Source organism: Hyperolius riggenbachi, chromosome 3 (genome assembly GCF_040937935.1).
Source record: "Hyperolius riggenbachi isolate aHypRig1 chromosome 3, aHypRig1.pri, whole genome shotgun sequence".
In the NCBI taxonomy this organism is placed as follows: domain Eukaryota; kingdom Metazoa; phylum Chordata; class Amphibia; order Anura; family Hyperoliidae; genus Hyperolius; species Hyperolius riggenbachi.
In genome coordinates, this window is record NC_090648.1 from 362,729,999 (window position 1) to 362,755,576 (window position 25,578).

General features: G+C 41.0%; 1 protein-coding gene across 2 annotated transcripts in view; it reads right to left on the reverse strand.

Moving 5' to 3' along the window:
• PPARGC1B (PPARG coactivator 1 beta) overlaps window positions 1-25,578 on the reverse strand; it is a 190,542-nt gene that overhangs the window by 26,143 nt on the left and 138,821 nt on the right. For both annotated transcript variants that reach the window (XM_068272876.1, XM_068272875.1), the window contains exons 4-6: window positions 12,159-12,275; window positions 9,590-10,643; window positions 331-367 (exon numbers count right to left, since the gene is read on the reverse strand). In XM_068272876.1, coding sequence (XP_068128977.1) covers window positions 331-367; window positions 9,590-10,643; window positions 12,159-12,275 — 1,208 coding nt within the window. The remainder of the gene's footprint in view (window positions 1-330; window positions 368-9,589; window positions 10,644-12,158; window positions 12,276-25,578) is intronic.

Here is a 25,578-nt window from a genome sequence, read left to right on the forward strand (position 1 = left end):
TCAAAATATTAATAAAAAAACTAACTAGTAATAAAGTAGTTATTTTAATCACAGGAGGGATAGGATTGTATTTTTATTCAGAGCTGTTTTTCTGCCATATCTTATTACAGTTTAATGGCAACTATACTTTAAGACAACTGGCAGAAATTGTACAAGATTGGGCATCATGGAGAGAGCTAACCCATATTATCACCAAGAGAGTCGGATACGACTGAATGGATAACATCATCTTCATCATACTTTAAGTGTTCCCCCCCACAGAAAAAAAACCATACACGTTATCAGTCATGCAAGGAATAGTATATTCATTCATTTGTGTGGCGTACTTACGTTTGTGACAAGGAGACAGAAGGGCATCTGGTGTTATCTGTAAGCATAAACAAAACAAAGTAATTATTGCTGTCAGTAATCACACGTTGCTATAGTCTGCAGCATGTTACTTCATCCACTGGATGGTGCTACACTCCACTGAATGCCAATAAAGAAGATTAAAGCATACACTACTACACTGTATGTAATGTGCAAATGTAAGGCAATGCAGCACACCATCAAGGCAATAAAATAATTTTTAAGAAACAAACTACTACTGGTGTATTTTTTGGTATTTGCTTGTCTAAGAAAAATAATTTCTCTTGATCTTGTGTATTATACCAAGTAACAGAGCTACAGTTCTCAGTTCAAGTACTATGGATGGTTTGGGCAGGCATTGGTCAGTCCATGTTTCTCTACAGACATGGGTACCCTAGAAGTGTAAAACTAGTGGGAGACTAAAGGCCCATACCCACCAGAAGATTTCCGCATCGAATCGCCATTGATTTCCAACCGTTTGTGCATAATCGCGTAACACTGTTTAATGAACTTTCGTTTAATGATGGGCAATTACACACGATAATCATTGGCTTCTAACAACAGTCATGAGGGATCCAATCGTGGACAGTCTTTCTAATCTCCACTGACTCCCACGCTAATTACCACCATTGTTCAGCATTGCATTTGCCCCCGTTATTTGTTCCCACGGTACGCAATAGAAGAAGATGGATCGGGGAACAATCATTCAGCACATCTTTCGTCACCGCGTATCCCCCGATCCACCTTCCGCGCTCTTTATGGTGGGTATTTACTGCTGTTTATTGCCACTAGAACTTACATACTGTCCTTGACTTGTAATATATATATGTATATATATATATATATATATATATATATATATATATATATATATATATATACACACACACACACACACACACACACACCGTCTATCCCTTATATTGTTTTGTTTGTGTCTGTTAAAGAGGAGCGGTCAAGCCTTACTATCTCAGAAAAAGAAACGCCCACATATATGAGTAGATAAATAATTGATCTACTTACATATGTTTTGCACTGTCCACGTTTTGATTTTAGTGATTTTTTTCACAGTAAAAAAAAAAGAAAAGCCTTCTTAGCATTTCCCATTTTAAGTGTGGCTATTTTGAAGCCAATTCTGATGTCATTTCCTCCCTTAGTCTCTTCTGCCTGATTTGCCTGCCCTTTACTATAAAAACGGCATTGTCTCAGCATGAGAAATATTGGCCAATCAGAGAGGAACAAAAGTGTGGGAGGGGAAAACAGGAGGGAAAGAGGCTTCAGCCAATCAAGCTGCATTAGTTTAGTCTAAAGGGAAGTACAGAAGCAATAAAGCACAACCCAGCATGCCCTGCAATTTCCTTTTTGTGTACCAAATTTTGTGTGTACCAAATAAATAATCATTCCCCAGTTTACCTGACTCTTATTAACAAGTAATAGAGATTTTAATTTTTGGATTGCCTGGTTAGCATCCTTATTACTTGTTTACTAGATAAAAAAAGAGAATTGATTTTTGATTTTACGCCTGACAGTTACTCTTAAAGAAACTGCCAAGTCAAGTTCCTTAAAAAAATTAAAAAAAATAGTTTGACAGTTCAAAACTGCCATACACTGCACTTCAATGTCTAACTACCTAAAGGCTGCTCCACGCCTATTGGCGTGGAAGTGGTAGCAGCCCCAGAAAAGCCTAACGTCAATTGTCGAGCAGTCCTGGGGGCGTTTTTCAGGAGATTGTGCGCCAATGCGCGTGCATTTCCGCTTGAATGCATTTCCGCTTGAATTACGCCACTCCGTTCTGTCAGTCTCTCAGCGGTGATCGCTGCTAGGAGACTGTTAGACGCCGAAACCACCGTCTTAGTTACATAGTAAAGCTCTGTGATCTACGGCAGCGCTGTTCTGGGGACAGCCGTGTGACACGGCTGTCCCCCTTGGCGGCAGGGAAGCGATCCGCTGTCATAGGCTGAAGCCTATGACAGCAGATCACACTGATTAGCTGGTGGGAGGAGGGAGGGAGAGATTTTTTTTTTTTAAAGGCAAATTTATTATAAAATAAAAGAAATATTTATTAAAAAAAACAAAAAAAAACAACAACATCCTGGGAGCGATCATAGCTCACCAACAGAAAGCTCTGCTGATGGGCAGAAAGGGGGGAGGGGAATCACTTGTGTGCTGAGTTGTGCGGCCCTGCAGTGAGCCCTTAAAGCTGCAGTGGTCTTAATTGTAAAAAATAGCCTGGTCACTAGGGGGGGTTTAAGACTGCAGTCCTTAAGTGGTTAAATAGATTTCAACTACTACTTCAATATTAAAGCGGACCCAAACCAAACATTTTTTTTAATTTAAAAGATTTAGTTGCACCACTCTGACACATACAAAGATAAATAAACACTCCTTCAAGCCTATAAGCATTTCAGTGCATGCTTTTCACCCTTCTTTTCATAGCTAGGGTTATACTGGGGGCAGCCATTAGCAATTCCTCCATTGCCGGACACCATCTACTCCACCAGTTTGCCGGATTCTGTCCCGGCAATTTGAAAGGAAGGGAGGGGTTCCACCAATAAATGTAAAATATTTTATATTTGTCATCATGCAGCTGAAAAAAGGCTGCTATTTATTATTATAATTTAGAAAATAGATTTCATTTCTGAAATCTTGTATTTTTAATTTGGGTTCACTTTAATTGTATGGCTGTTCTGCTCATTCTGCATCTGTCCCTATGCTCTGACTGAGATCTGCTTACAGTGGCTGCATGCTTGTTGTAGGTGGGCGATTTAAACAATTCTAAAGCCAAAAAGATCACATTGGAAGAGCCAGGCAATGTTTAAAGGGAAAGAAATAAGACCCCTATCATAAATAGGAAAGAAATATGACCCCAGGGCCTTCTCACTACAAGGTCACTGTAGGAGCCACTGTCACATTCTACAAGCGCCTAAAGCAAGGTCACTTGTAGAAGGACAACAGAGTGCGTCTCAAGGACAATGCTCCCATTACACAGACTTTTGTTTTTTTCTACCTACATATATTGTTTGGCTAACACGGTACAGAAACATGTTTACTGATAACAATCTATGCAATAGACTTCTGTCACTAGCCCCTTGGTCTTATGCTAGCTACACACGATAAGGTTTTTCAGCCGATTTACTGTCCGATCGATTTTCTTATCAATTTCCATTCACTTCTATGAGAAATTGATCAGAAAAACTATCGAAAATAAGATCGGACATGACAGAATTTATCTATCAAACCATTTATCTGCCAAACTATCTTATGGTGTGTACCTAGCATTACAGTGAGGCAGCACTTGGCCAGAGTAGAGAGCTCCACTGCAGAGATCAGCACCCTTGTGCCTGGTACAAACCCTGCAATTTTCCGTCAGATTGATGGTCAAATTGATTATTTCCAACAGGTCCGATCTGATTTCTGATCGATATTATATAGAAGTGACTATAAAATCAATCAGAAAAACCATCGGAAATCAGATTGGACCTGCAGGAAATAATTGGTTCAGCTGTGTGTATTTAGGAGCCTGTAGTGATCGATTTTTTTACAGCTTCTGATAGATTGTACAACCTTGTCCTCTTTAAAACAGAACTAAGCAGAAATCTTTAACAGAGTTGTTAAAGCAACTTGCATGCTACTGCGCATTGCAGCACATCACTACAAGGTTGTGGACCCCCCACTGCTCCTCCACCAGCTAACTCAATGGAGATTTCCCAACAAGCCTGATTACTATTCTAATAGAAAGCTTGTCCAAAACTGATCAAACAATCAGGTAGACGTGGTAATTCTTACAAGTATGGCTGTATGCTGACTCACTCTGCTGTCTAACAGCCTAACTATCACCTACCGTTCCAGGGCCACACCTCTTCTAAGTTGATAGATGAGGAAGGATGTAAATGATGACCCAGTCGCAGCCTGCTCTAGAACGGAGTGTGAAAGGCCAAGCGATTGTCTGTGCCATTACACTTCTACCATACAGGATAGCAAGAGGGATGGTTATCAGCAGCACAGAGCCACACCCCTTACCAGAATATAGCTTGGTAGTGAGACAGAGTAACTGGAATAATTGCCTGTACCAAGACACTCCTCCCACAAAGAGCATGAACAGCGGCACAGTGCCAAGCCCCCACCCAGAATACATTGTGGAAGTGAGACAGAATAACATGCCTGTGCCAAGACACTCCTCCTATACAGGAAGAGGACAGGGCCACAACCAGTCCCAGGACATAGGACAGCACTATCCCTTGAATTACAGTTAATAGGGTCACACCCCCTTCCAACAGGCATTAAGAGAGATGCAGTACCCCCACCTCCACCTAGGGGGCGCTGAAGATGAGAGGACTCCCCCACCCACTGGCAGACGGTCAAGCCACATTTTTATCTATAGCAGCAATAAATTCATGCATTTCTCAACATGAGGGGTATGGGAACTTATTTATTGATATTAAAAGCCCTATAAATAAAAAAGGGGGTAATCCCACAGCTTATTTGTGAGAAATTTTGTTCTGATGTTTTATGCCAATTGAATTCTAAACATCTTCAAGTGAAGCAAGAAAAAGTGGAAGTGCTTAGTTAGGCTGCTTTCACATTGGGACGTTATAGGTTGACGTTACAGCAGCCTGTAACGCAGCCCAACTCACAGTAAAGAAAAATCAATGGGCTGTTCACAGTGCCCACGTTGCGTTACAGTGTAACGCTGGACGTTGTATGAAAGTGCATCATGCTGTGCGTTCTAAGCTGTTTTAGCCGCGTGTTTGCACATTGCTCAGTACTTTGTGTTTTTTTTCTTGTTTTGTGCAGGAGAGGAGGAGGGGAGAGTCCGCTATTGCAGCCAGCCACATGGCTAATTATTATTCACTGCACTGCAGTGTTTACTTCCTGGAGCGGCATCTGATTGGCTGGCGGGACCAATTGATGAGTGTTCCGATCACGTGGTCTCCGCAGTCTGTAGGACAAAAAAGGCGCACCAACAGCCTCTTAACGCAGCTCTATGTAGCGTCCTCCTAAATACCATCACCATGTGTTGCGTTAGGGGACGTAATGCGACCTTAACGTCCCCTAAAACGCAACGTCCAAATGTGAAAGCGGCCTAAATGTCACCCCAGAAGACAAGTATAACTGTGCCTTGGAGTAAAATAATACTAAGGCAGTTTAGTGGCATTCTCCTTTAAATTCAAGCAACAAATGTTTAGACTTCTCATCAGTCAATCATGGTCAGCCAGGTTGCATGCTTCGATGTGAAAGCAGATATTTGCCAGTGCACATGAAGGTCACATTTTAGGGACAGACAAGGTCACAACTAAAGTCAGGCTGCTTTTCACATGACACACAGTGTGCCAAAAACAATGAACTGTGATGCCACAACAAGCCAACAGCCGCAGATATTCCTGCTTACTCCGAAACTGTAGCCCACTCCAGATTAACCCCCGAGAGCTTGGCCTCTCTCACATTTTAGCACTTGACCTGAAGAAGCAGTTTAGCCTTATAAAATATGCCATTTATAGTTTTTTTTTTTACTGTCACCTGAGACTTGTTCAGCAGCCACACATTATTTATCTTTTAGTGGGTTGCTTCTATGTATACATCATCTTAATGTAAACTGAACACCAGGAGGAATCCCCCATGAGTTCAAATCCATCCACCATACCTCCCCTTTGTACATCTCATCCAGAGATACTTTCCAACGTACTCCCTCTGCTCCTCCTACACTCTACGGGTGTCCACCCCTCAGTGGCGTAGCAATAGGGGTTGCAGAGGATGCAACCGCATCGGGGACCTTGGGCCAGAGGGAACCCCATGGGGCCCTCCCTCAAACACAGTATTAGCTTCCTATTGGTCCTGTGCTGGTAATAATCACTTCTATAGATGCTCTAAATACTTGTAATGTGTAATTTTTGGTGTGCCATATCAATTGTTATGTATAGAGTGCATGGGGGCCCCATGTAAAGCTTGCACCAGGGCTCAAAGCTCCTTAGCTATGCCACTGCCACCCCTCGCATCATTTAGTCACTCGCAAGGCTCCTGGACATCTCCAGAGCAGCCCATACTCTATGGAACTCCTTCCCCCACCAGACTCGCCCCCACCTTCAGCTCTTTCAAGCAGTGCTTAAAGGACAACTGTAACAAGAGGGATTTGGGGCTGCCATATTTATTTCCTTTTAAACAATAGCAGTTGCCTGGATGACCTGTTGATCCTCTGCCTCTAATACTGTAAGCCATAGCCCCTGAACAAGCATGCAGCAGATCAGGTATTTGTGACATTGTCAGATCTGACAAGATAAGTTGCATGTTTATTTCTGGTGTTATTCAGATTCTACTTCAGCCAAATAGACCAGCAGGATTCCCGGCAACTGGTATTATTTAAAAGGAAATAAATAAGGCAGCCTCCATATTCTCCACACTACAGTTTTAACTCCTCAGCGGCCCCAAAGTGGCTCCCCAGGACTTAAGTCCTGGGAGCGGAGATTAGTGGGGGTGACGGTGTGGAGCTCCGACATCAGCCTGCTAGCACATGATCGCGGCCAGCAGGCTGTTAGAGAAAAAACATTTTCTTTTGTTTATACAGCTCTGCGATCTATGTGCAGCACTGTAAGGGGACAGCTTAGTGACAAAGCTGTCCCCTCAAGTGGCCTACAATGTGATCCCATCTCATAGACTGATGCCTATGAGAGGTGATCACTGATTGGATCTCGGGAGGAAAGCAGGGAACTAAAAAAATAAATAAGGAAATGTATTCAAAGATAAATAAGAACAAAATTAATAAAAAAAAAATGCAGAAGAAATCAGATGCCACCAACAGAAAGCTCTGTTGGTGGCAAGATTAATTTGTGTGCACAATTGTATGGCTGTGCAGCGAACTGTTAAAGCTGCAGATTGTTGAATTGTAAAAAATAGCCTGGTCACTAGGGGGGTGTAAGCCTGTGGTTCCCAAGAGGTTAAAGACTCATCCGTTCGCCATTGCTTAACCTCCTCAGCGGTATGGACGAATATATCCGTCCATCACCGCCGGAGGTCGCCGCTCAGGCCCTGCTGGGCCGATTTTTACAAAATACAAAGGAGCACACGCAGCCGGCACTTTGCCAGCCGCGTGTGCTGCCTGATCGCCGCCGCCCTGCGGCGATCCGCCGCGAGCAGCGGCGAAAGAGGGTCCCCCCAGCCGCCCGAGCCCTGCACAGCCGGAACAAAAGTTCCGGCCAGTGCTAAGGGCTGGATCGGAGGCGGCTGACGTCAGGACGTCGGCTGACGTCCATGACGTCACTCCACTCGTCGCTATGGCGACGATGTAAGCAAAACAAGGAAGGCCGCTCGTTGCGGCCTTCCTTGTTTATTCTGGGCACCGGAGGCGATCGGAAGAACGCCTCCGGAGCGCCCTCTAGTGGGCTTTCATGCAGCCAACTTTCAGTTGGCTGCATGAAACAGTTTTTTTTTAATTTAAAAAAAACCCTCCCGCAGCCTCCCTGGCGATCTTAATAGAACGCCAGGGAGGTTAACTGCCATCCTTCACTGCTCCAGCTCCATCTCTTGGATTTGTACCCCACCCCTTAGAATGTAAGCCTATTTGGCAGGCCCTACTTCTCTGTGTGCTCCGCTCCCCCACCATATGGACTCAGTAACAAGTATGCTACAATGTTTACGTCACTATTTTTGTGTAACATTGTTGAACACTACAGCATTAAACAACGCTACACAGGAACATTGTAATGTCTCCCATTTACATTGCACAGCATTGTGTAATATGTTTGCACTTTATAAATAAAGTTTATTATCAATAATAATAATAATAATAATAATAATAATATCTCACCCAAGCTAACTAACCACTTCAATTAATGCACCAAGGAAGAGTGTCGCCTTATTCTCTTCACACTGGCACACCTAACCACAATAAGAAACAACAATGCAAAGTCCTCCTACTTCTGAATTCTGTTTGGGCCACAGTTACTGAACATTATGAAGTGTTAAGCCAAACACAATATTTAAATATGATCTTAATATTTCTAGGTACACCCAATAAGCCAAAGGTGTGTAATTAAAGATGGTGTGATAAGTACAGGAACCTATATAGAGAAAAACTCAGGCTGCACCTATACATTATTGTGTTGTACATTTTATCACTACCATTACACACTACATTTATAAATTCTTATATTTATATGGAGACTGCGTATAACACATTCGCTAATAACTAAAAAGCAATGTAAAAACACTTACAGGATCTGTGTACTTTTACCGCACATAGTTTTACAAATATCGCTTGATTAATAATACAAGTCCACTTAGAAGATTTGAGAAAACAGCAGAGCCCATTTGTTTACATACAGCTGTAGCTAAAAATGCTGCCTTCGCTCCATGTATGCAATCATAGGCCTTTTCTCCCGAGAATGCAACTACACTAACTGTACATGAAGATAGTCTTATTATTGACTGGCAAACATCCATTCCTCTATGAATGCCATTAAAGGAAATCTGAAGTGAAAATAAACATATGAGAATGAATTGCATGTGTAGTACAGCTAAGAAATAGATCAGAAGCAAAGGTATGAGTCTCATTTTGTTTCCAGTACAGGAAGAGTTAAGAAACGTTACTTGTTATCTATGCAAAAGAGCTGCTCCGAGCTCTCCAACTAATTTAGTCAGCGAGCAATGCTATTTTCTGAAGAATTTATATATCAAGGAAACAATGAAATACAATTTCAGATAAGATTTTACTGCAGGGATCATTAGCTCTGCTCTGTTTCATAGTTTGAAATGCATAGTGTAGTTTGTATACTACTAATATTAGAACAATGCAATGTTATAAAACAAAGAAAAAAAGAGAAAAAAAGCTATATAACTAAGAATAAAAATAGGAGACTCTTTTCTTTTATAGTAATGTTCTATTAATTATCCATACTACACATACGATTCATTATATTATTTTTTTTCCACTTCAGTGTCACTTTAACTCGATATAAGATTCCAGTATTGGCCGGAAAACTTTGGGTATGTACTACAATTGAACATTTGCATCAGCGTAGTAGTTTGGTAATGGAGGAATCTCCTATGTGATATAGCAAGAGGCCTGTACATGTAACAGAAGGCATCCACTGCCTTCGTATAAATCCTTATTGGAGTACAATTAATCCAGTATATCTGCACCATCTATAATGCTTACTTTAAATATATGTAAATCTGCAGTTATTTGTTCAATGAGAAATCACCAGCTCTGCATACATTTTTTGGCTATCTATAAGCCAGTCAGTCTTACCCATGGGGTGGCATTGTTGCTTGTCTGAGTCATTCTGTGCTTTTCTAGAATCAATTTCAAGCATATTAATGTCTTCTGGAGTTCTGTCCACTCCCACCTGACAAGTAGTGTCAAGAGACTCTTCCACCTCCACTTCAGCCACCTGTTCTTCATCAACAAAAGGCTGTTCCGTCAAATAGAGAGACTGTTCTGGAGTAATCTGCCCACTCATGTCTGGCTGTGCTGATTCATTATTAAACCAGAACTCTGGGTTCAGCCTACTTGAGCGCCTGACTGCATAAACAGAGCATTCCTGTTTTAAAGCATATTTATTGGTCACCTGCTCTGAAGCACTTAGTGCTGACCTCCCAGAGTCCCCTTCCATGCATTTGCTCTCTTTTCTGAGAGACAGAAATGGCTTGTGAGTTTTCTCCAACTCTTGTCCGATACCCCTTCCCAACCCCCTCTCTGTTTTCCCTTGTGTTACATGGCTACAAGACAAGTCAGTAATTGCTGCATATACTGGCTTTGCCAACCTGTATGGCTTGCTTACATCCCCACAAATGTCTTTAGCGAGCAGTACTTTCAAGATTGAAGATTCAGTCCGTGAAGGTTTTGTCTTTTTAATTTTGCCCACTGCGTGGGGCTTTCCCTTGGCATTATCCAAGTTTGCGTTGCTTCCTTGGCTTGAACAAGAAGTCACAGATGGGGTGATGTCAGTCTTTGGTCTCTTCTGGAGACTGGTACAATGCTGGTATTTCTCATCATTGTGATATTTGTTGGGTGGAAGGCAGTAGGTGTGCATATACCGGATAAGGTCCACCACCGCTTGCTTCTCCTGTTCGCATGTGAACTGGAGATCCTGGCTCTGTACAGCTGGTTTCAGAGAGGAGTTCCCCGATTCATCCTCCACATGATCCTCCTCTGCTGAATCACTTTCGACTTCCTTATTGCTGTCATCCTTGGCTGATAATGGAGGCACGCTTGAAACAGACATCAAATGCCGGTGCAGCTCAGTACAGCTTCTGCCATTGGTCTGAGGAACACCATTCTGTCTCTCGGTTGGATTTTCCAACTGCAAAATAGCATTTAAAAACATACAATGAGATATGAAAATCTTACATTCCACAAAGTTCAAATTAATGTTTCAGACACTTAAACCACAGTTTACTCTGCTACTCATGTAATTTGACCCACATCTACAATCCCTGAACCACTCCCAGGCTGTGTTCCCACTTGAGCTGAGCAGGACATTTTTTGTTTGTTCATCGCTCATCGCAAAACTGACAGAGAACAGATCCTGCTTTACAAATGGGAGCTGTTCACACTAGTCAGCCTGAAACGCATCCATTGGATCTGTTATGGTAAGTGGGCCGCTCTTCCGTGCAGTCCATGATAATCCTTGTGAGGTGGATGCATTCCCCATATAGACTATGGTAATAATGCATCTGCCCCAGGTTCCAGCCAGACCAAAGCCATTGGAACAGACAGTACATAGTCCGCCCCTGTATGTGGTCCGACAGGCAGATAGGAACCCAACCTAAAGCCCAACTAAACTCATAACTAAACAAGGCAAATGCTAACAGCAATCAGGCACAAAAGATGACCATGCATAATGGTGTACAGAAGCAAAATGGTTTACGAAATACTTTTTTATGAGTCAAATATTCTCATCAGCTGTGGTAAAATTTGCTTCCTGCCTACTGAAAATTTAAGTGGCTGGTGGGTCTATCCGGAGGCACAATGTGACTCCCAAAAAATAACATACGAGGACAGGCATTTTCCAGCATTACAGCAGAGAAAATGGCACAGTAGGCCCTTGCAATGGACAGTGACCGGAGTGGAACATGGAAATAGTTTGAACATTTGTTTTCTGAGCTGCACAGTTAACTACTCTATCCAAAGAGGTAGCAGATTGCTTGTTTTAGACAATATATGTTGCCAAAGCCTACAGTAGATTTGTACTTCACAGGAAATGGAATTTCAAGATCCCTTGATCAATGCTATCATAGGAAGAGCTAAATTACATATCATATTCGTACTGTACTTTGAGGTTTTAAAACACATTTTTTAAAAATGTTTCTGCTTAAAATGGATCCGAGATTAACTTTTACTCATTGCATAATTGTGTTCCTTTCCTATTGTTTACAGGGAATTCCTCAAGCCAAATAATTTTTTGTTTTAATACTCTAATTCCCTATAAACTAAACAAGCCTCACCCACAGCCTTTCAGAGAGCCTTGGCACTGTAGCAAGGGCTCATGGGAGCTCAGTCTGGGCAGGAGGAGGTATTACTAGCCAGATATTTCAGAGGCAGAGGGGAGGAGGGAAGAGGGGGGATTAGGCTGTGTGCTAAAGATGCAGATAAGCTTTTGCCTGTGTGTAATGTTTACAAACAACATGGCTGCTGTCATTGTATCACAGGAAGAAATAATCATATTCTATTGAAGCTGTCTGTAGCTAGATTTGCTGTGTAAACAATCTAAACTTTAGATAAGATATACTGACAAGTTATTTGTTATAGTTAGTTTTTCATCTCGGATCCGCTTTAAATCAGAGGAATTGCCTGTTGAACAAAATCCTACCTTTACCTTTAAAAGCTGCCGCTGAGAACGAAGCTTTGTAGTTCCTGACTGCCGGCAGCTATTGTCATTGTGTGCGTCGGAGCTTGTGGGGGTCTGAGCTGGAGAAAGAAGTAACTTCTTGAGCTGTAAAACAAAGTGAGGACACATCAGAGACCATACATTGCAAATCATTAACATGTAAATATATACATCTATACACAATCACACACCATCTTTGAACATAAGCATTGTCTAAGCTTGCCTAGCGATTCACAAAAAGTCTATATTAATTACGTTAATAGTTAACTCACCCCCCCCCCCCCCCCCCCCAAAAAAAAGTGCTAAGGCCCCACTTTCCCCTCTAAACCACAGGAGTTTAAGAAACGGAGCACATTTTCCAAAGTCAGGGAAGAGAAAACTGAATATTCACCTTTACCCTCTGCAGGGCAACCACTGATACATCCCTGATGTAAAAACAGAGCTTTGCTCTTCCAGGCTCACAACTAGTGGAATGGTGATGCTGCAGAAACTACAGCTCCAGTTAACACTTTTGCATTTAATCTAGGGTAGTGGTGATTCATAGTGGACACTGCAACTGAGATCTCTACAGGGTCACATTCTTGTGTTAGTTCTGTAAGCAGGACTAGTTATTTGTACTGAGGGATCCCTGAGTTGCTACACCTGCGTGGAGAGAGGAAAAGGTTTTCTCTCATCTGAGAGCTTTGAAAGTTTTGCTGAGACATCTACTTTAATGCATTTCTCTGAAAGTTGGCTGCAATATTTCCTCCTATTATGGGGGGGAAGGGGGGGGGGGGAGTGAATCGGGTGGGAAAGAGGAGGGAAAAGCCCGTCTCTTCTTGCCTGAAAACGTCCTTAGTCAGAATTTTCAAGGAGCGATTTGTAAGCCCAGGAGGCACAAGGAGAGAAAGGGATAACGCACAAATGTATGTGGATCTAGCATGAACCTACCTATGTGTTTACCTTATGTAGCATTACCTCAGATCAAATGTCCTTTGAATCCAGTTAGAGAGATAATTTTATCATTGTGACTTTTCTGTTCTCTGGATTAAATTACCACCGTCCCTTACTTAGAAATAGCAGCTGTGGATGACTTAAGGAAAGCTTCCCAAACCCCGTTTAAATGCAAATAAAAAATTTGTCATTTCTTCCCATGGTAATATATTCTACACTTTAACCACCATTCCTGTGAAGAACTCCATTCTCTAGCAAGAGGTAGAATATGCTTACCCTTATACTCCTTATCTGTCCTATCTCGTTAATTATCTTCCCTTATCAATACAGACTGTACTCAATAAGCAAGAACGTACTACGAATAAGTTGGGAAAAGTAATAATGAAGGATGTTAAATAACTAATTTTGAGTGTGTTTAATTGTGTTTTTTTCCCTTTTTGAAGGTGCTGAAATGTTTTATAGGTACAGGCCTAGGGATGAAAAGCTTACTGTCAAACTTCATATTGCCCCTGCAAATATTTATACTATTCATTAGGTTGCCTTTAAGTTTGTCTCTTTTCCAAACAAGCAGTTTATCTAACCAAGACCTTCCATCCTAATCTAGATTTAGTTAGTTATATTTCAGAAAGAGAACACAACCTTCAGAAAAGAAGTTATTTAAGGACGGTCTTTAAAAATTATAAGGTTATAAAATCTGGGACAAAAGTACACACTTTCCAGTGGGAAATGTAAATAGTTTTGTATGTGGCAGGAAACCGTGTCGTTATCTCATGGCAGCATGCCAATTCCACATAATTCCAAAAGGACACAATAAAACAGATACAGTAAAAACCTTAGGCACTGCATGTATTACTCTGTTGACCAAGTGCCTACTTTGGGGAAGAAGATATTGATGACTATATCTGTGTTTATAATTTGCAAATTACCATACAGACAAATTTATTTTTTTCCCTTGAAATTCCCTTTTTTCCCTTTCCCATGAAATAGCCCACATCTGTAATATCTCACATATTAGCTCTCCTTATCTGCCTTACCTCATGCATTAGCTCTGCTTAAGGTGGCCATATATTATTCAATCTGCCACCCAAGCGAACATTAGAAAGATCCTTCTCTGATCAAATCTGGTCAGAGGGATCTATTGCCTGCCCACACACTGTGATGTCAGTATGAAATCTACTGGATATTGTCCTAGTACTACCACCTCACGGGGTAGGCCAGGATTCACACCGGCCTAACAGGTGTGCTTTTAACACTGCACATGGGCACACACATACACTTGGGGGGGGGGGGGGTATCATCAGGAAATCTAATGCCAATACTGCAGTACATGAAATCAAACTCTTGCAACCGAGATTTTATGCCATACCCGACTAATTCTTTCAATGTATTTTGGCCAGAAATCTATCAATCTGGCAAATAGGTTTCTGCACCACTTCGCCTCCGATTCAATAAAATAAGCAGATAGTAAAGATGATCAGCCTGCAAAATCAAGCAATGTATGAGCACCCTGACTATCTCTCAAATAACTCCTCTATAATTAATCAAAACCTGAACTGAGAGGGATATTGAAGCTACCATAGCCTAGGATACCATTGTTATGCAGATGACACACAACTGTATCTGTCCTTCAAGCCTGGCACCCAAGACCCATCAGCATCTATAAATGCGTGTCTAGTGGATTTACAAAATTGGATGAACACCAGCTGGCTGAGGCTGAACTCTGACAAAACAGAGGTGTTGGTGGTAGGTGGTCCACACATGATGGATAAAGTTCAAAACGCTCACCACCTCAAACTAGCAATTGGGGGAGATACTGTACAGTATAAAGACTCTGTGCGAAACCTTGGGGTGATCCTGGATGGAAATCTAAAACTCAGACAGCAGGTATCAGCTGTCGTCAAGTCTTCCTTCTTCCATCTAAGAAATATAGCGAAAATCAAACACCTTATCCCAGCTGAAGACCTACCTGCCCTGGTTCACGCATTTGTATCCTCCCGCCTAGACTACTGCAACGCCCTGTTCATCGGATCTACAGATAAGGCTCTGCGCCCCTTACAGCTAGTACAGAATGCTGCAGCCAGACTCCTAGCCAATGCCCCCCGCAGCTCACACATCACCCCAGTACTGCAAACTCTTCACTGGTTGCCAGTAAAATGGAGAATCAATTTTAAGATCTGCCTGCTGACATTCAAGGCTCTACACCGCATGGGACCCAAATACATAGCGGATCTATTGGAACTTTATGCCCCTTCACGCACCCTCCGCTCTGCCAACAAGATGAAGCTGGTTATTCCCAGGATACACTTAACATTTGGTGCTCGGGCCTTTTCCTACGCAGCCCCTACTCTATGGAACTCACTTCCACAATCAGTACGAGAGGCTCCTTCTCTGGACAGCTTTAAAAAAAGGCTAAAAACTCACCTCTCTTCCCGAGCCTTTGAGACTGCATAATGCAGGGTCACAGCGCTTTGAGTCCCCAGGGAGAAAAGCGCTATATAAATATTATTGTTATTGTTATTTATTTCCTTTTAAACAATACCAGTTGCCTGACAGCCCTGCTGGTCTATTTGGCTATAGTAGTGTCTGAATCACATTCCTGAAACAAACATAAAGATAATCTTGTCAGATCTGAAATAGATGTCAGAAACACATGATCTGCTGCATGCTTGTTCGGGGTCTTCAAGGTATTACTTAAAAGGAAATAAATATGGCAGCCTCCATATCCCTCTCAATTCGGTTGTCCTTTAACTGTTGAACACGAGACCAGGAAAACAGAGAGAAATTCACCATGTGTGTATTAAGAGTACAGCCTGTCTATTCCTCTCTTATCAGCAAGTAATCACAAGTGTACTTTGAGCTGTCAGCTCTGTGCCACAGGTGTGCCAGGTCATGTGCTAATATGTAAACACAGGAGGTTAACTCTTTCTGTGCTCCCATAAAACCAGGACGTAGACACACTGCAGATTTACTGCAGTTGTGTTATCTGTAACAAAGAAATGTTTTGCTTTAAATGTTATTATCCTGTTGCATATCTTTTAGAGCTTAGAGATGGAGTTCTAGGTTTCGGTCCGCTTTAAGCATTCAACAGGCAAAAAGTAATACTGAATTTAAGTTAATGAAAAAAAACTTATTTTGAGAGGTTTTTTTTCTTTTTGTTTGGAACACTATCTAATGAGAGATAATTAATGAGTTAAGTGCAGTGAGTCAGCCCCAATGTTCTCGGTCTGTAAACCTGCATATAACTTAATCAACACATCAGGGTTTCATTTCACCTCAGCTGTCATGTTGTCCCTAGCTCCAAATGCCATATGTCCCTTAAAAGTAACTTAATCAAAATGCCTAAAAATGAAATATGTGCATAATAATATGAACATGAATAGATGAGCCACCGGTAATCATTCAAATATAGACATGGTTCTAATTGCCTATCATGCTGCAATGAGATGAACACATGGTAACATTACCATGCGGTACCTGTTTACTTAAGTTAGCAGTACTTGTAATACACTGTGATCAGATTCTTGGATTTTCCTATTCTCAGCTACAAATGTATCATTTTTCTCAAAGTTACACCAACAGGCTCCAGCTGCCACTAGAGAGCAAACAAAAGAGATGTGCTGCATACAAGCTGCTGCTGAAAACAAATCTATGCTGAGATATGTAGTTGGGGATGAGCTGGCATTTTGCACATATTTTCAAAGTGAAATGTGATTTCTAATGGGAATTTTTTTTTCTTTTCACATTCAGAAAACACATGCTACAGGTGCCTCACAAGCTCCTTGGTAATGCATGACAGTTTCCCCCTCCCCTATGGTGGCCACTAATGATTCAATCATTTTCATCCAATCTTACCAAATCTATGTAGTATAAGGGTAAATTGAGTGAATATACTGAATGGATACTTCAGGCAGTTACCTTATATCACATAGAAATGGTAAGATTGGATGAAAAAGATTGGATCATTAGTGACCACCCAAGACTAGGCACTCTGCAGGGACCCACCATGTCCCTCCAATCACTACAGCCACACACTGAAAACGCTGTTCCCGTTGGCAACATGCAAATCAACAAAGCTGGTGGACTGATCAGATGTGGTCACCATTTGTAAGCAGTGGAATACTATTTCTCGGCTTGTGTTTCTGTATCTGTACATAAATGTTCCCAAAACCGTTAGGAAGTGTGCCCCTAGGCCTAGTTCACATTATAAATCACTAGCTCAATCGCTGAGCACTTTGCAAAGCGTTTTTGCCAGCAATTTTGAGCGATCTTATTAAGTGCTTTTGTGTGGCGATTTTTTTTCATAGTCAATCAGGAAGTGAACTCTTTGAACTGGAACTGAATCCTTTTAATGTTTTTTTTTTTTTAAACACTCACAAAATCGCTTTTCCAAGCGCTTAGCGATTTTCCAATACCTTGCATTGAAGTGCAAACATTCAGAAAATGGTGCAGGAGCCACGTCTGTGATTGGACAGAAAGCTCATCGCTCATGTGAGCATACTTACATAAGAAATCACTGCACAAGCGCTTTTAAAAATCGTAAGCACTTAAAAAAATCCAAAAGCATTCATAGTGTGAACATGCCCTTAAAACAAATCTAAAGTAAACTGATGAGATTAACAATTCTAGCTATAGTATTAATCCTAAAAAAGACTTTCCTGAAATTCCATAGTCTTATTTAAAAGGAAAAAAATAAATTATTTTCTATATTTAGCTCCCACACAGACAAATCTTAAATGCCTGAGCTTTGTATGTACTCCCTGCACTTGGAAATGTCTTTCTCAGTCACACAGGAGTTTTTATGATGATATTGTACTGTAATTACTGATCAGTGAGAATTATGCAGTTCTGACTCATTTAGAGGCCTAGGATTGATTCACTAAAAACATGTGCAGATAGCGCATATTAGGTTTACCAGCAATGAATGTAGTGACTTATGCAAATACTGTTCAACGTGCCATATAAATGCATCACTTACATGGCTTAAAGCGGAATATAACCCTGCATTTTAACTTTGCTCTAAAACATTATTTACAGCATATTATATGCAACAAGCATTTTTTTTTTTTTTTTTTTTACTAGACCAGCATTGGAAGGGTTACACACAGAGTTTAACCCTTAGGGCTCGTTTCCACTGTTGCGGTGCGGAATCGCCTGGATTCCACCGCAGAAGAAATCGCATGCGGCTGCTTTTCCGCATGCGGATTCCCCGCGATTTCGCATGGCAAGGAGCCAGGCGAATTTAACCATGTCTCTGCCTGAGTAAAGCTCCATAGCAAACCATGCGAAATCGCACGCGAAATCGCGGGGAAATCCGCATGACAAAGCTGCATGCGATTTCCCTATTAAATGCATTAGCGGCGATTCGCCCGCATTCCTCCCGCACGCTAAATCTGACGGCTCTGCCGTGCAGATTTCTGCCGCACCGAAAAACGCTCCCGCCGCCGCACAAGTGGAAACAGCCCCATCCACTTACATTGACTATGCGAATCCGCATGCAGTGCCCGCATGCGGATTCGCTATAGTGGAAACGAGCCCTAAAGGTCTGTGGAGAGAGCTGCTCCCAGCAGCCAAAGTTTAGATAGAGACATTTCAGTAAACAAAATGTAGCGAGTGGTGAATGTTACACACTCTTTGGCTGTCCTCCAACTCCTGCACAGCCAGAGAGAGTGAGTCATTCCACAGTTGTTACATTTTGTTTTGCTGAAATGTATCTATGTAAGCCTCGGATGCGGCAGCAGTTCTCTCCAGGAACTTTAAAGCTGTGTGTTTAACCCTTCCAATGCTGGTCTAGTAAAAAAAAAATGCTGGTTGCATATAATATGCTGTAAATAATGTTTTAGAGCAAAGTTGAAATGCAGGGTTATATTCCGCTTTGAAGAGGAACTCCAGTGACATAATGTAATAAAAAAGTGCTTCATTTTTACAATAATTATGTATAAATGATTTAGTCAATGTTTGCCCAATGTAAAATCTTTTAAATCCCTGATTTACATTCTGACATGTATTACATGGTGACATTTTTACTGTTGGCAGGTGATGTAGATGCTGCATGCTTTTTTGGCAGTGGGAAACAGCTGTAAACAGCTATTCCCCACAATGCAACAAGGTTCACAGACAGGAAACTGCCAGGAGTACCATGGTCCTCAGAGTTTCTTGTGGGAGGGGTTTCACCACAATATCAGTCATACAGTGCCCCCTGATGGTCTGTTTGTGAAAAGGGATAGATTTCTCATGGGAAAGGGGGTATCAGCTACTGATTGGGATAAAGTTCAATTCTTGGTCGGAGTTTCTCTTTAAGTCCCCAAATAAATTGCGTAAATGCTGGTAATCTTAACGTATGCAATCTGCACATGTTAAGAATAACTTTCTTTAGTTAATCATACCCCTCATACAGTGGATGAGATTTTCAATAGATTAGACATTGGATTCAACATAAATATAAAGTTTTATGAAAATCTACAGAAACAACAGCACTTTTGATCAATATTACAATCAAAATATTGATCAAATATAGATCGATAGGTTGGCTCTTTGCATAAGCAATCCTGGCAAAAGTGTAATGCTAGGTACTAGGCCTGAAAGGTAAATCGAATTTAAACCGAAATTGCGATCACCAAGATCACAATCGTCAAAGCAGCAATTATCGCGATCACATTTCCAAATGGGGGAAGTTTGAAGAAGTGGCTTCAAACTTCCCCAAAGTCCCGGCCCATGCGGCTCGCAGCATTGGACATACTTTCCGTACAAGTCCAACGCTGTCCGTCCTCTATCGCCGTCTGCCGGGTCTTGTGTTTGGCAAAACTCTGGGTTCCTGTATGTCAAATGATATACAGGAAGTATTCCGTGCATTAGAGCCTGCAGGAGGCGAAGTGGATAGACGGGCATTGCTGGACTCATGCTTGAAGCTATGTCCAGTACTGATGCAGCTTGGGGGGCAGAGGAGGCACAGAGACAGAGGGGGCACAGAGAGACACAGGAGAAACAGAGCGGGCACAGAGACACAAAGGGGGCAAGAGAGAGACCCAAAAGAGGCATAAAGAGGCAAAGGGGGCACAAAGAGAGACAGGGGACATAGGGAGAACAAACAGGCACAGAGGGGGAACAAAGCTTGATTTGAAGGAAATCATGAATCGAAATCGCAATTTCAGACAGAAATCCTTCAATCCAATTTTTTCCTAAAATCGTTCAGGCCTACTAGGTACACACGATGAGATTTTCTGGCAGATTTGCTGCCAGGTCGATTATTTCCAACAGGTTCCATCTGATTTCCGATCGATTTTTCGTTCACTTTCATGAAAAATCTAACGGAAATCAGATCGGACATGCTGGAAATAATTGATCTGACAGATACTCTCATTGCGTGTACCTAGCATAAGAGACCATGGGCAGGAGCAGTGCGCAATGACTACATCAGTATTAGAGGTTTAGTTCACATTGCGCCGCCCGTTTGGAGCAGACAGTGCAGTGCCCGCTCCAATGGTATCTTGTATCCGGTTTGAGTCGGGAGTAGAAGTGTTACCATCCCAGGGAAACACATCTACTGAATGGAAAAATGTGTGCAGGTTGGATTTTTGCATTGCTGTGACTCATTAGTGTGAATGAATCCCATTAATACATAGGATCCATCTAGCTGTCCGTTTTTGTGTTTTGCTGCGATCTGGCAAACTAGGCAAAAAGCTCCCATTCTGTATTGTAGTGTGAGCCGAGCTGCAGACAGAACCTCTGAGGGAATCTTGCCTAAAGCTACATACACATGCAAGCTTAAATTTGTCTGGTGCAGCAGATAACGACCGTCTCTGCTGAGAATTTAGCATGTGCACAGCAGCCCCCAATGAGCGGTTCCCCTGCTGGATCAACTCAGCCGAGCGCAATGTTGTCCTCACTCACGCCCTCCCATGTTTTAAAAATGAGCTGCAACAACAACATCTATAACTAGAAACATACATTTGTATAGTAAAAAATGGCAAGTGTTCCAACTCATGTACATTTTCATTAGCAGCCGAATCATCTTGACGGAGGCGACCGCTGCTGATCAGTAAGGCCCTCCCTCCTTTACAAATGGTGTTTACTATCTCACATCAAGAGCAGCTAAGTTATTAGTAAATTTGTAAAACAAGCAGACATTCATTATTCCTTGCATAAAGTAACTTCCTGGAGCATAGCAGAGTTTTTTTTCCTTGCCAGAACAGGCAATTACTGGAGTTCAAACAACTGCTTAGATCTGGAGCAGATGCGGCCCCGCAGTGAGCAGAAAGCATCCATTAAGCATACATGTCATTTGGAAGACTCTGATAAATGATGCTGCTTGCTGCCTGGCAGTCTGTGTATCAAGTGTGTCGCAAGTGCATGCACCGCTGGCAAATCTAATTGTCTTCCTGTTTGAGTCCGTGTGACATGCATAATGTAACTTGGCGCTCATACAGATATTGTTGTGCCCAAGTAAAAAGCGATGACGAAGCAACAGGGAAACTCAGATGGCTGCTATTCTTCCTCTGCTCTCTTCATTAACAGGTTGTGTTGTCAGTTTATTTTTCAAAAAAACAAAAAAACAAAAACAGTAGGTTAGTTATCCAATTTCCATGTAAATCATGTCATTATTACCCAGCTGGAAAGAGTAGATGATAATTTGAGTTTTTTCCATTAGATTCCGAGCAGTTTGTCATTTTTCACTCTGCTCTGTGTTAGACACTAGAGGGGGTCATCAGTTTCCAGTATTGACATTAATCTAGCCAATAACCACACATGAAGAGACTACTGGGATTGCGGTCACTCTGGGGAGCCAGGAGCTTAGCTAGGCCATAAATATTAGAGTATCTTTGCTAGCAATATGCTGTTTAGGCAATTGACCAGGCTTTTTTGTATCATACTAACGGAGTACATTTTAATGCTGGCCATACACTGGTTGATAATAGGACGATCGATTGATCTATCGATACTAAGAATTGATTCAAAATAAATGAATCGATCGAACATGAATTGACTTTTTTGCCCATACACTAGGGTCGATTTTTGTTCCATTTTTCCACCTTTAATCAGAGGCAATTTTCGATCCCAAAATAAGCACCAGGATGAATCAGATTGAGTAAAGTTTGACCAAATACACCATAAAAAGCTCTCAATTCTTGTTTCATCGACTGAAATAACCTGGCATACTGGATCGATTCATTTTAAGAATTCAAACGAATATTGGCCAATAAGAATCGATTCTACATCAAAATGACAATTCGATTCTTGATCCATTCGATTCATTTATCGATTATATTAATGTTTTGAACTAAAAAAAATCAGCAGTGTATGGCCACCCTTAGACTTATAACAGTTATATATAGTATAGGCATATATGGTAATTAACGGTTAGGGTGTCACCCAACTATATACATCATCCAAATTTACAAACATAAAGTAGGCAATGGCCCATGTAAAAAAGAAATGACAGCACATTAGCATAATCAGAAGGGTAGTATTTACTGCAAAATAAAGCTTATAACACCTGCAATACAGATCAGATGTCTGTATAAACGTATTGTCATCCATTCTTTTTTATGAAGGACCTTTTAAGATTCACATGCACACAGTAGTTTAGGACCGTCATTTTAATCTGTGTTGCGCATGCATGGTATAAAAGACAGGTCATGGCACCAACAATGGTTCATAATGTGCAGGCGAATCCTAACAAAAGACTGGGCATGTTCATATGGATGAGAGCCAACAACTCTGTCCCAAAAATGTGAACATTTCAGATCCTCTTCCTCATAGGCTATATAAAAATGACTATTATTGCAAGTGTGTTTGGGCCTTCAGCAGCTTTGCAGTAAATAAATCAACAGTTCATGTCAGGAAGCATAATACAAATATACTGTAATTTGCCCTTTAATAAAAGGAGATCATTGATGATAGCAGAAAATCCTGCACTTCAGATGCTGCTCCTATGCTATTGTGCTGGCTTAGTTGTTCTCATATGTATAAAAGCACAAATCTAAATCAGTGCCCCAATCAGTTCAGAGGATTCTTATTACTGCTTCATTCAACTGCACCATCTCAGGAAGAAACACAAATAGTCTTATTTACTAAACTGTTTTGTGGCGGGAGACCATTGGTGGACCGGATATGTGGCCTACGCTAAGTAACAATTTTCTGTAAGAAAAGTTTGCAGCAGTCACCTGGGTGAAAACAAAACATGACAGAGGCAGCCTGGCCTTATCCCTTACCTCCTCTCTAACGCTATCGCCTTCCAGACACCTGATCCTAATAACCCCTCCCCTTAGTAAAACTCTTCCTAATGCCCAAACCTAACCTCTCCTCCTAACATTAACCTATTTCAAAACTGAACTCAACATCTGGCTAAAAACTGTTAACCTGTTGTACGCACAGTATGTCCATTTCACCATTTTATAGCAGATACCCGAATAATTAGACAAATTAATAAACAAGTAAAGGATCCTAAGACTCAAGTCTTACATTTACTTTTGCACAGATGGATAAAATCACTATCTTCATAATGCTAGGTACACACAGTGCAATTTTCTGACAGATTTACTGGCAGATCGATTATTCCCAACAGGTCTAATCTGATTTCTGATTGATTTTCTGTTCACGTCAATGAAAAATTGATTGGAAAATCGATCAGAAATCAGATTGGACCTGTAGGAAAGAATCGATAATTGCATCGTGTGTACCAAGCATGGGCCCTGAGAACTCCAGTAGATGTTAGTGCACCTGCATTCACAGATATTCTCACAGCAACAAAAGGAAATGGATTAGGACCCCAGTGGGTGAGATCTACTACCTATTTATCTCATTCATTATTTCAACTTGGCCTTGAGTCAATCCATTTTCTCCTGAGTTTTCACCTAGGAGATAGATTATTTTTCAACTTGTCTACCAAATAATTTTTCAAATACCTGAGGAAAAAATACTAAAAAGTAGGTAACAAAATGTTTTGCTTGCTGGGACCTTAAAACATATAGTATTACTAAGGTGTAAAAACATTTTGTGTCAAAAAACTCAGGAGAAAGTTTTGCCTGTTAATCTCACAAATGATCGCTCCTAATTGGCCTTCATATATGATTTGTCTTACCTTAGCTGTTATCTGCTAATCTCATAAATTATTTGTCATTATAGTTGAAATAAAACATAAGTTATGGTATGTGACATAACTTATAAGATATGATTTCCCCTATGGGTAATAAAGTTAAAAGAGACACTTTATAAGAGTAAATCTGACCATATTACCGTATATTCCGGCATATAAGACGACTGGGTGTATAAGACGACCCCCCAACTTTTTCAGTTAAAATATGGAGTTTGTGATATACTCACCGTATAAGACTACCCCTCTTCCAACGTACACCAAATAAAAAAAAATCATATACTGGTGCTGTACTGTATGTGGTACCCATTATATAGTCAATTGACTGGTTGGATAGGTGAACTCTCCCTCTCCCCTAAGTGGATTGGTCAGCTCTCCCTGTCTCCCTGTTTATTAGAGCAGTATGGAAGAATAGATCGCGCTGTACCCATAAAATACGCCTCTTTCACCCCTCTGGCCCACCCTTGTATCCTATTTACCTCCCTCTCTGCCTCTCAGAACTCACAAATATGCGCCTGCGCAGCTTCACTACAGTCCTCAGCAGCGAGATCTGAGAGGCGGTAACAGGATAGGGGGTATCACCCGGCATCAATGACACCCGGCGTATAAGACGACCCCCAACTTTTTAGAAGATTTTCAAGGGTTAAAAAGTAGTCTTATACGCAGGAATATACAGTATTTACATGCTAGATTGATCTGACCAAAGTCGTACAGAAAAATAAAGCTAAATTTGTATTCAGTGGTTCCCAAGTTTTTCTAGTCTTCAATTTACTGAGACAATTAAATTCCCAATTTTTAAAAAAAAAGTAAAAAAAAAAAATAAAAATGGAAGGGCAAGCTACATGGGTACGATGATTATTGAAGTCTAGAGACACTGCTCAGGTTATTGAGATTGCAACTGAGAAGAAAAAACTAAAAATTACCACTGTTCTAATGCAGTTAGCATTATATTGTGGCAGTCAGTTACATTTTGTATTCTGAGACGGTTTGTCAATTTGTGTCTAATATGTTGCGCTGCTTGCACCATATAACAATCAGAATGAAAGGCAAGACACAACTAGTTCATAAGCAGCACTTGTGAAACTACAGCTGCTTCTTTATTTGAAAGAAAAAATACTGATGCATCCATTTCATGTTTTAAAGAGAATGTATAGTATTGATAAACATGTACTTTTTTTTTTTAAATTCGTGTTTATGTTTAGCATTACAAAATAAAAAAAAACAATAGAAATAAAATAACTATTATTTTTGGATCTCCATGTGTTTTATGAGAACACAATGTCAGTTTGCTATTGCAAAAAAAGAAGTCTACAATAGTACAAAAAGCCGATAGTTCAGACTTGTTGAATGTATGCATTAATCCATAGGGATCTCTGTGAAGACATC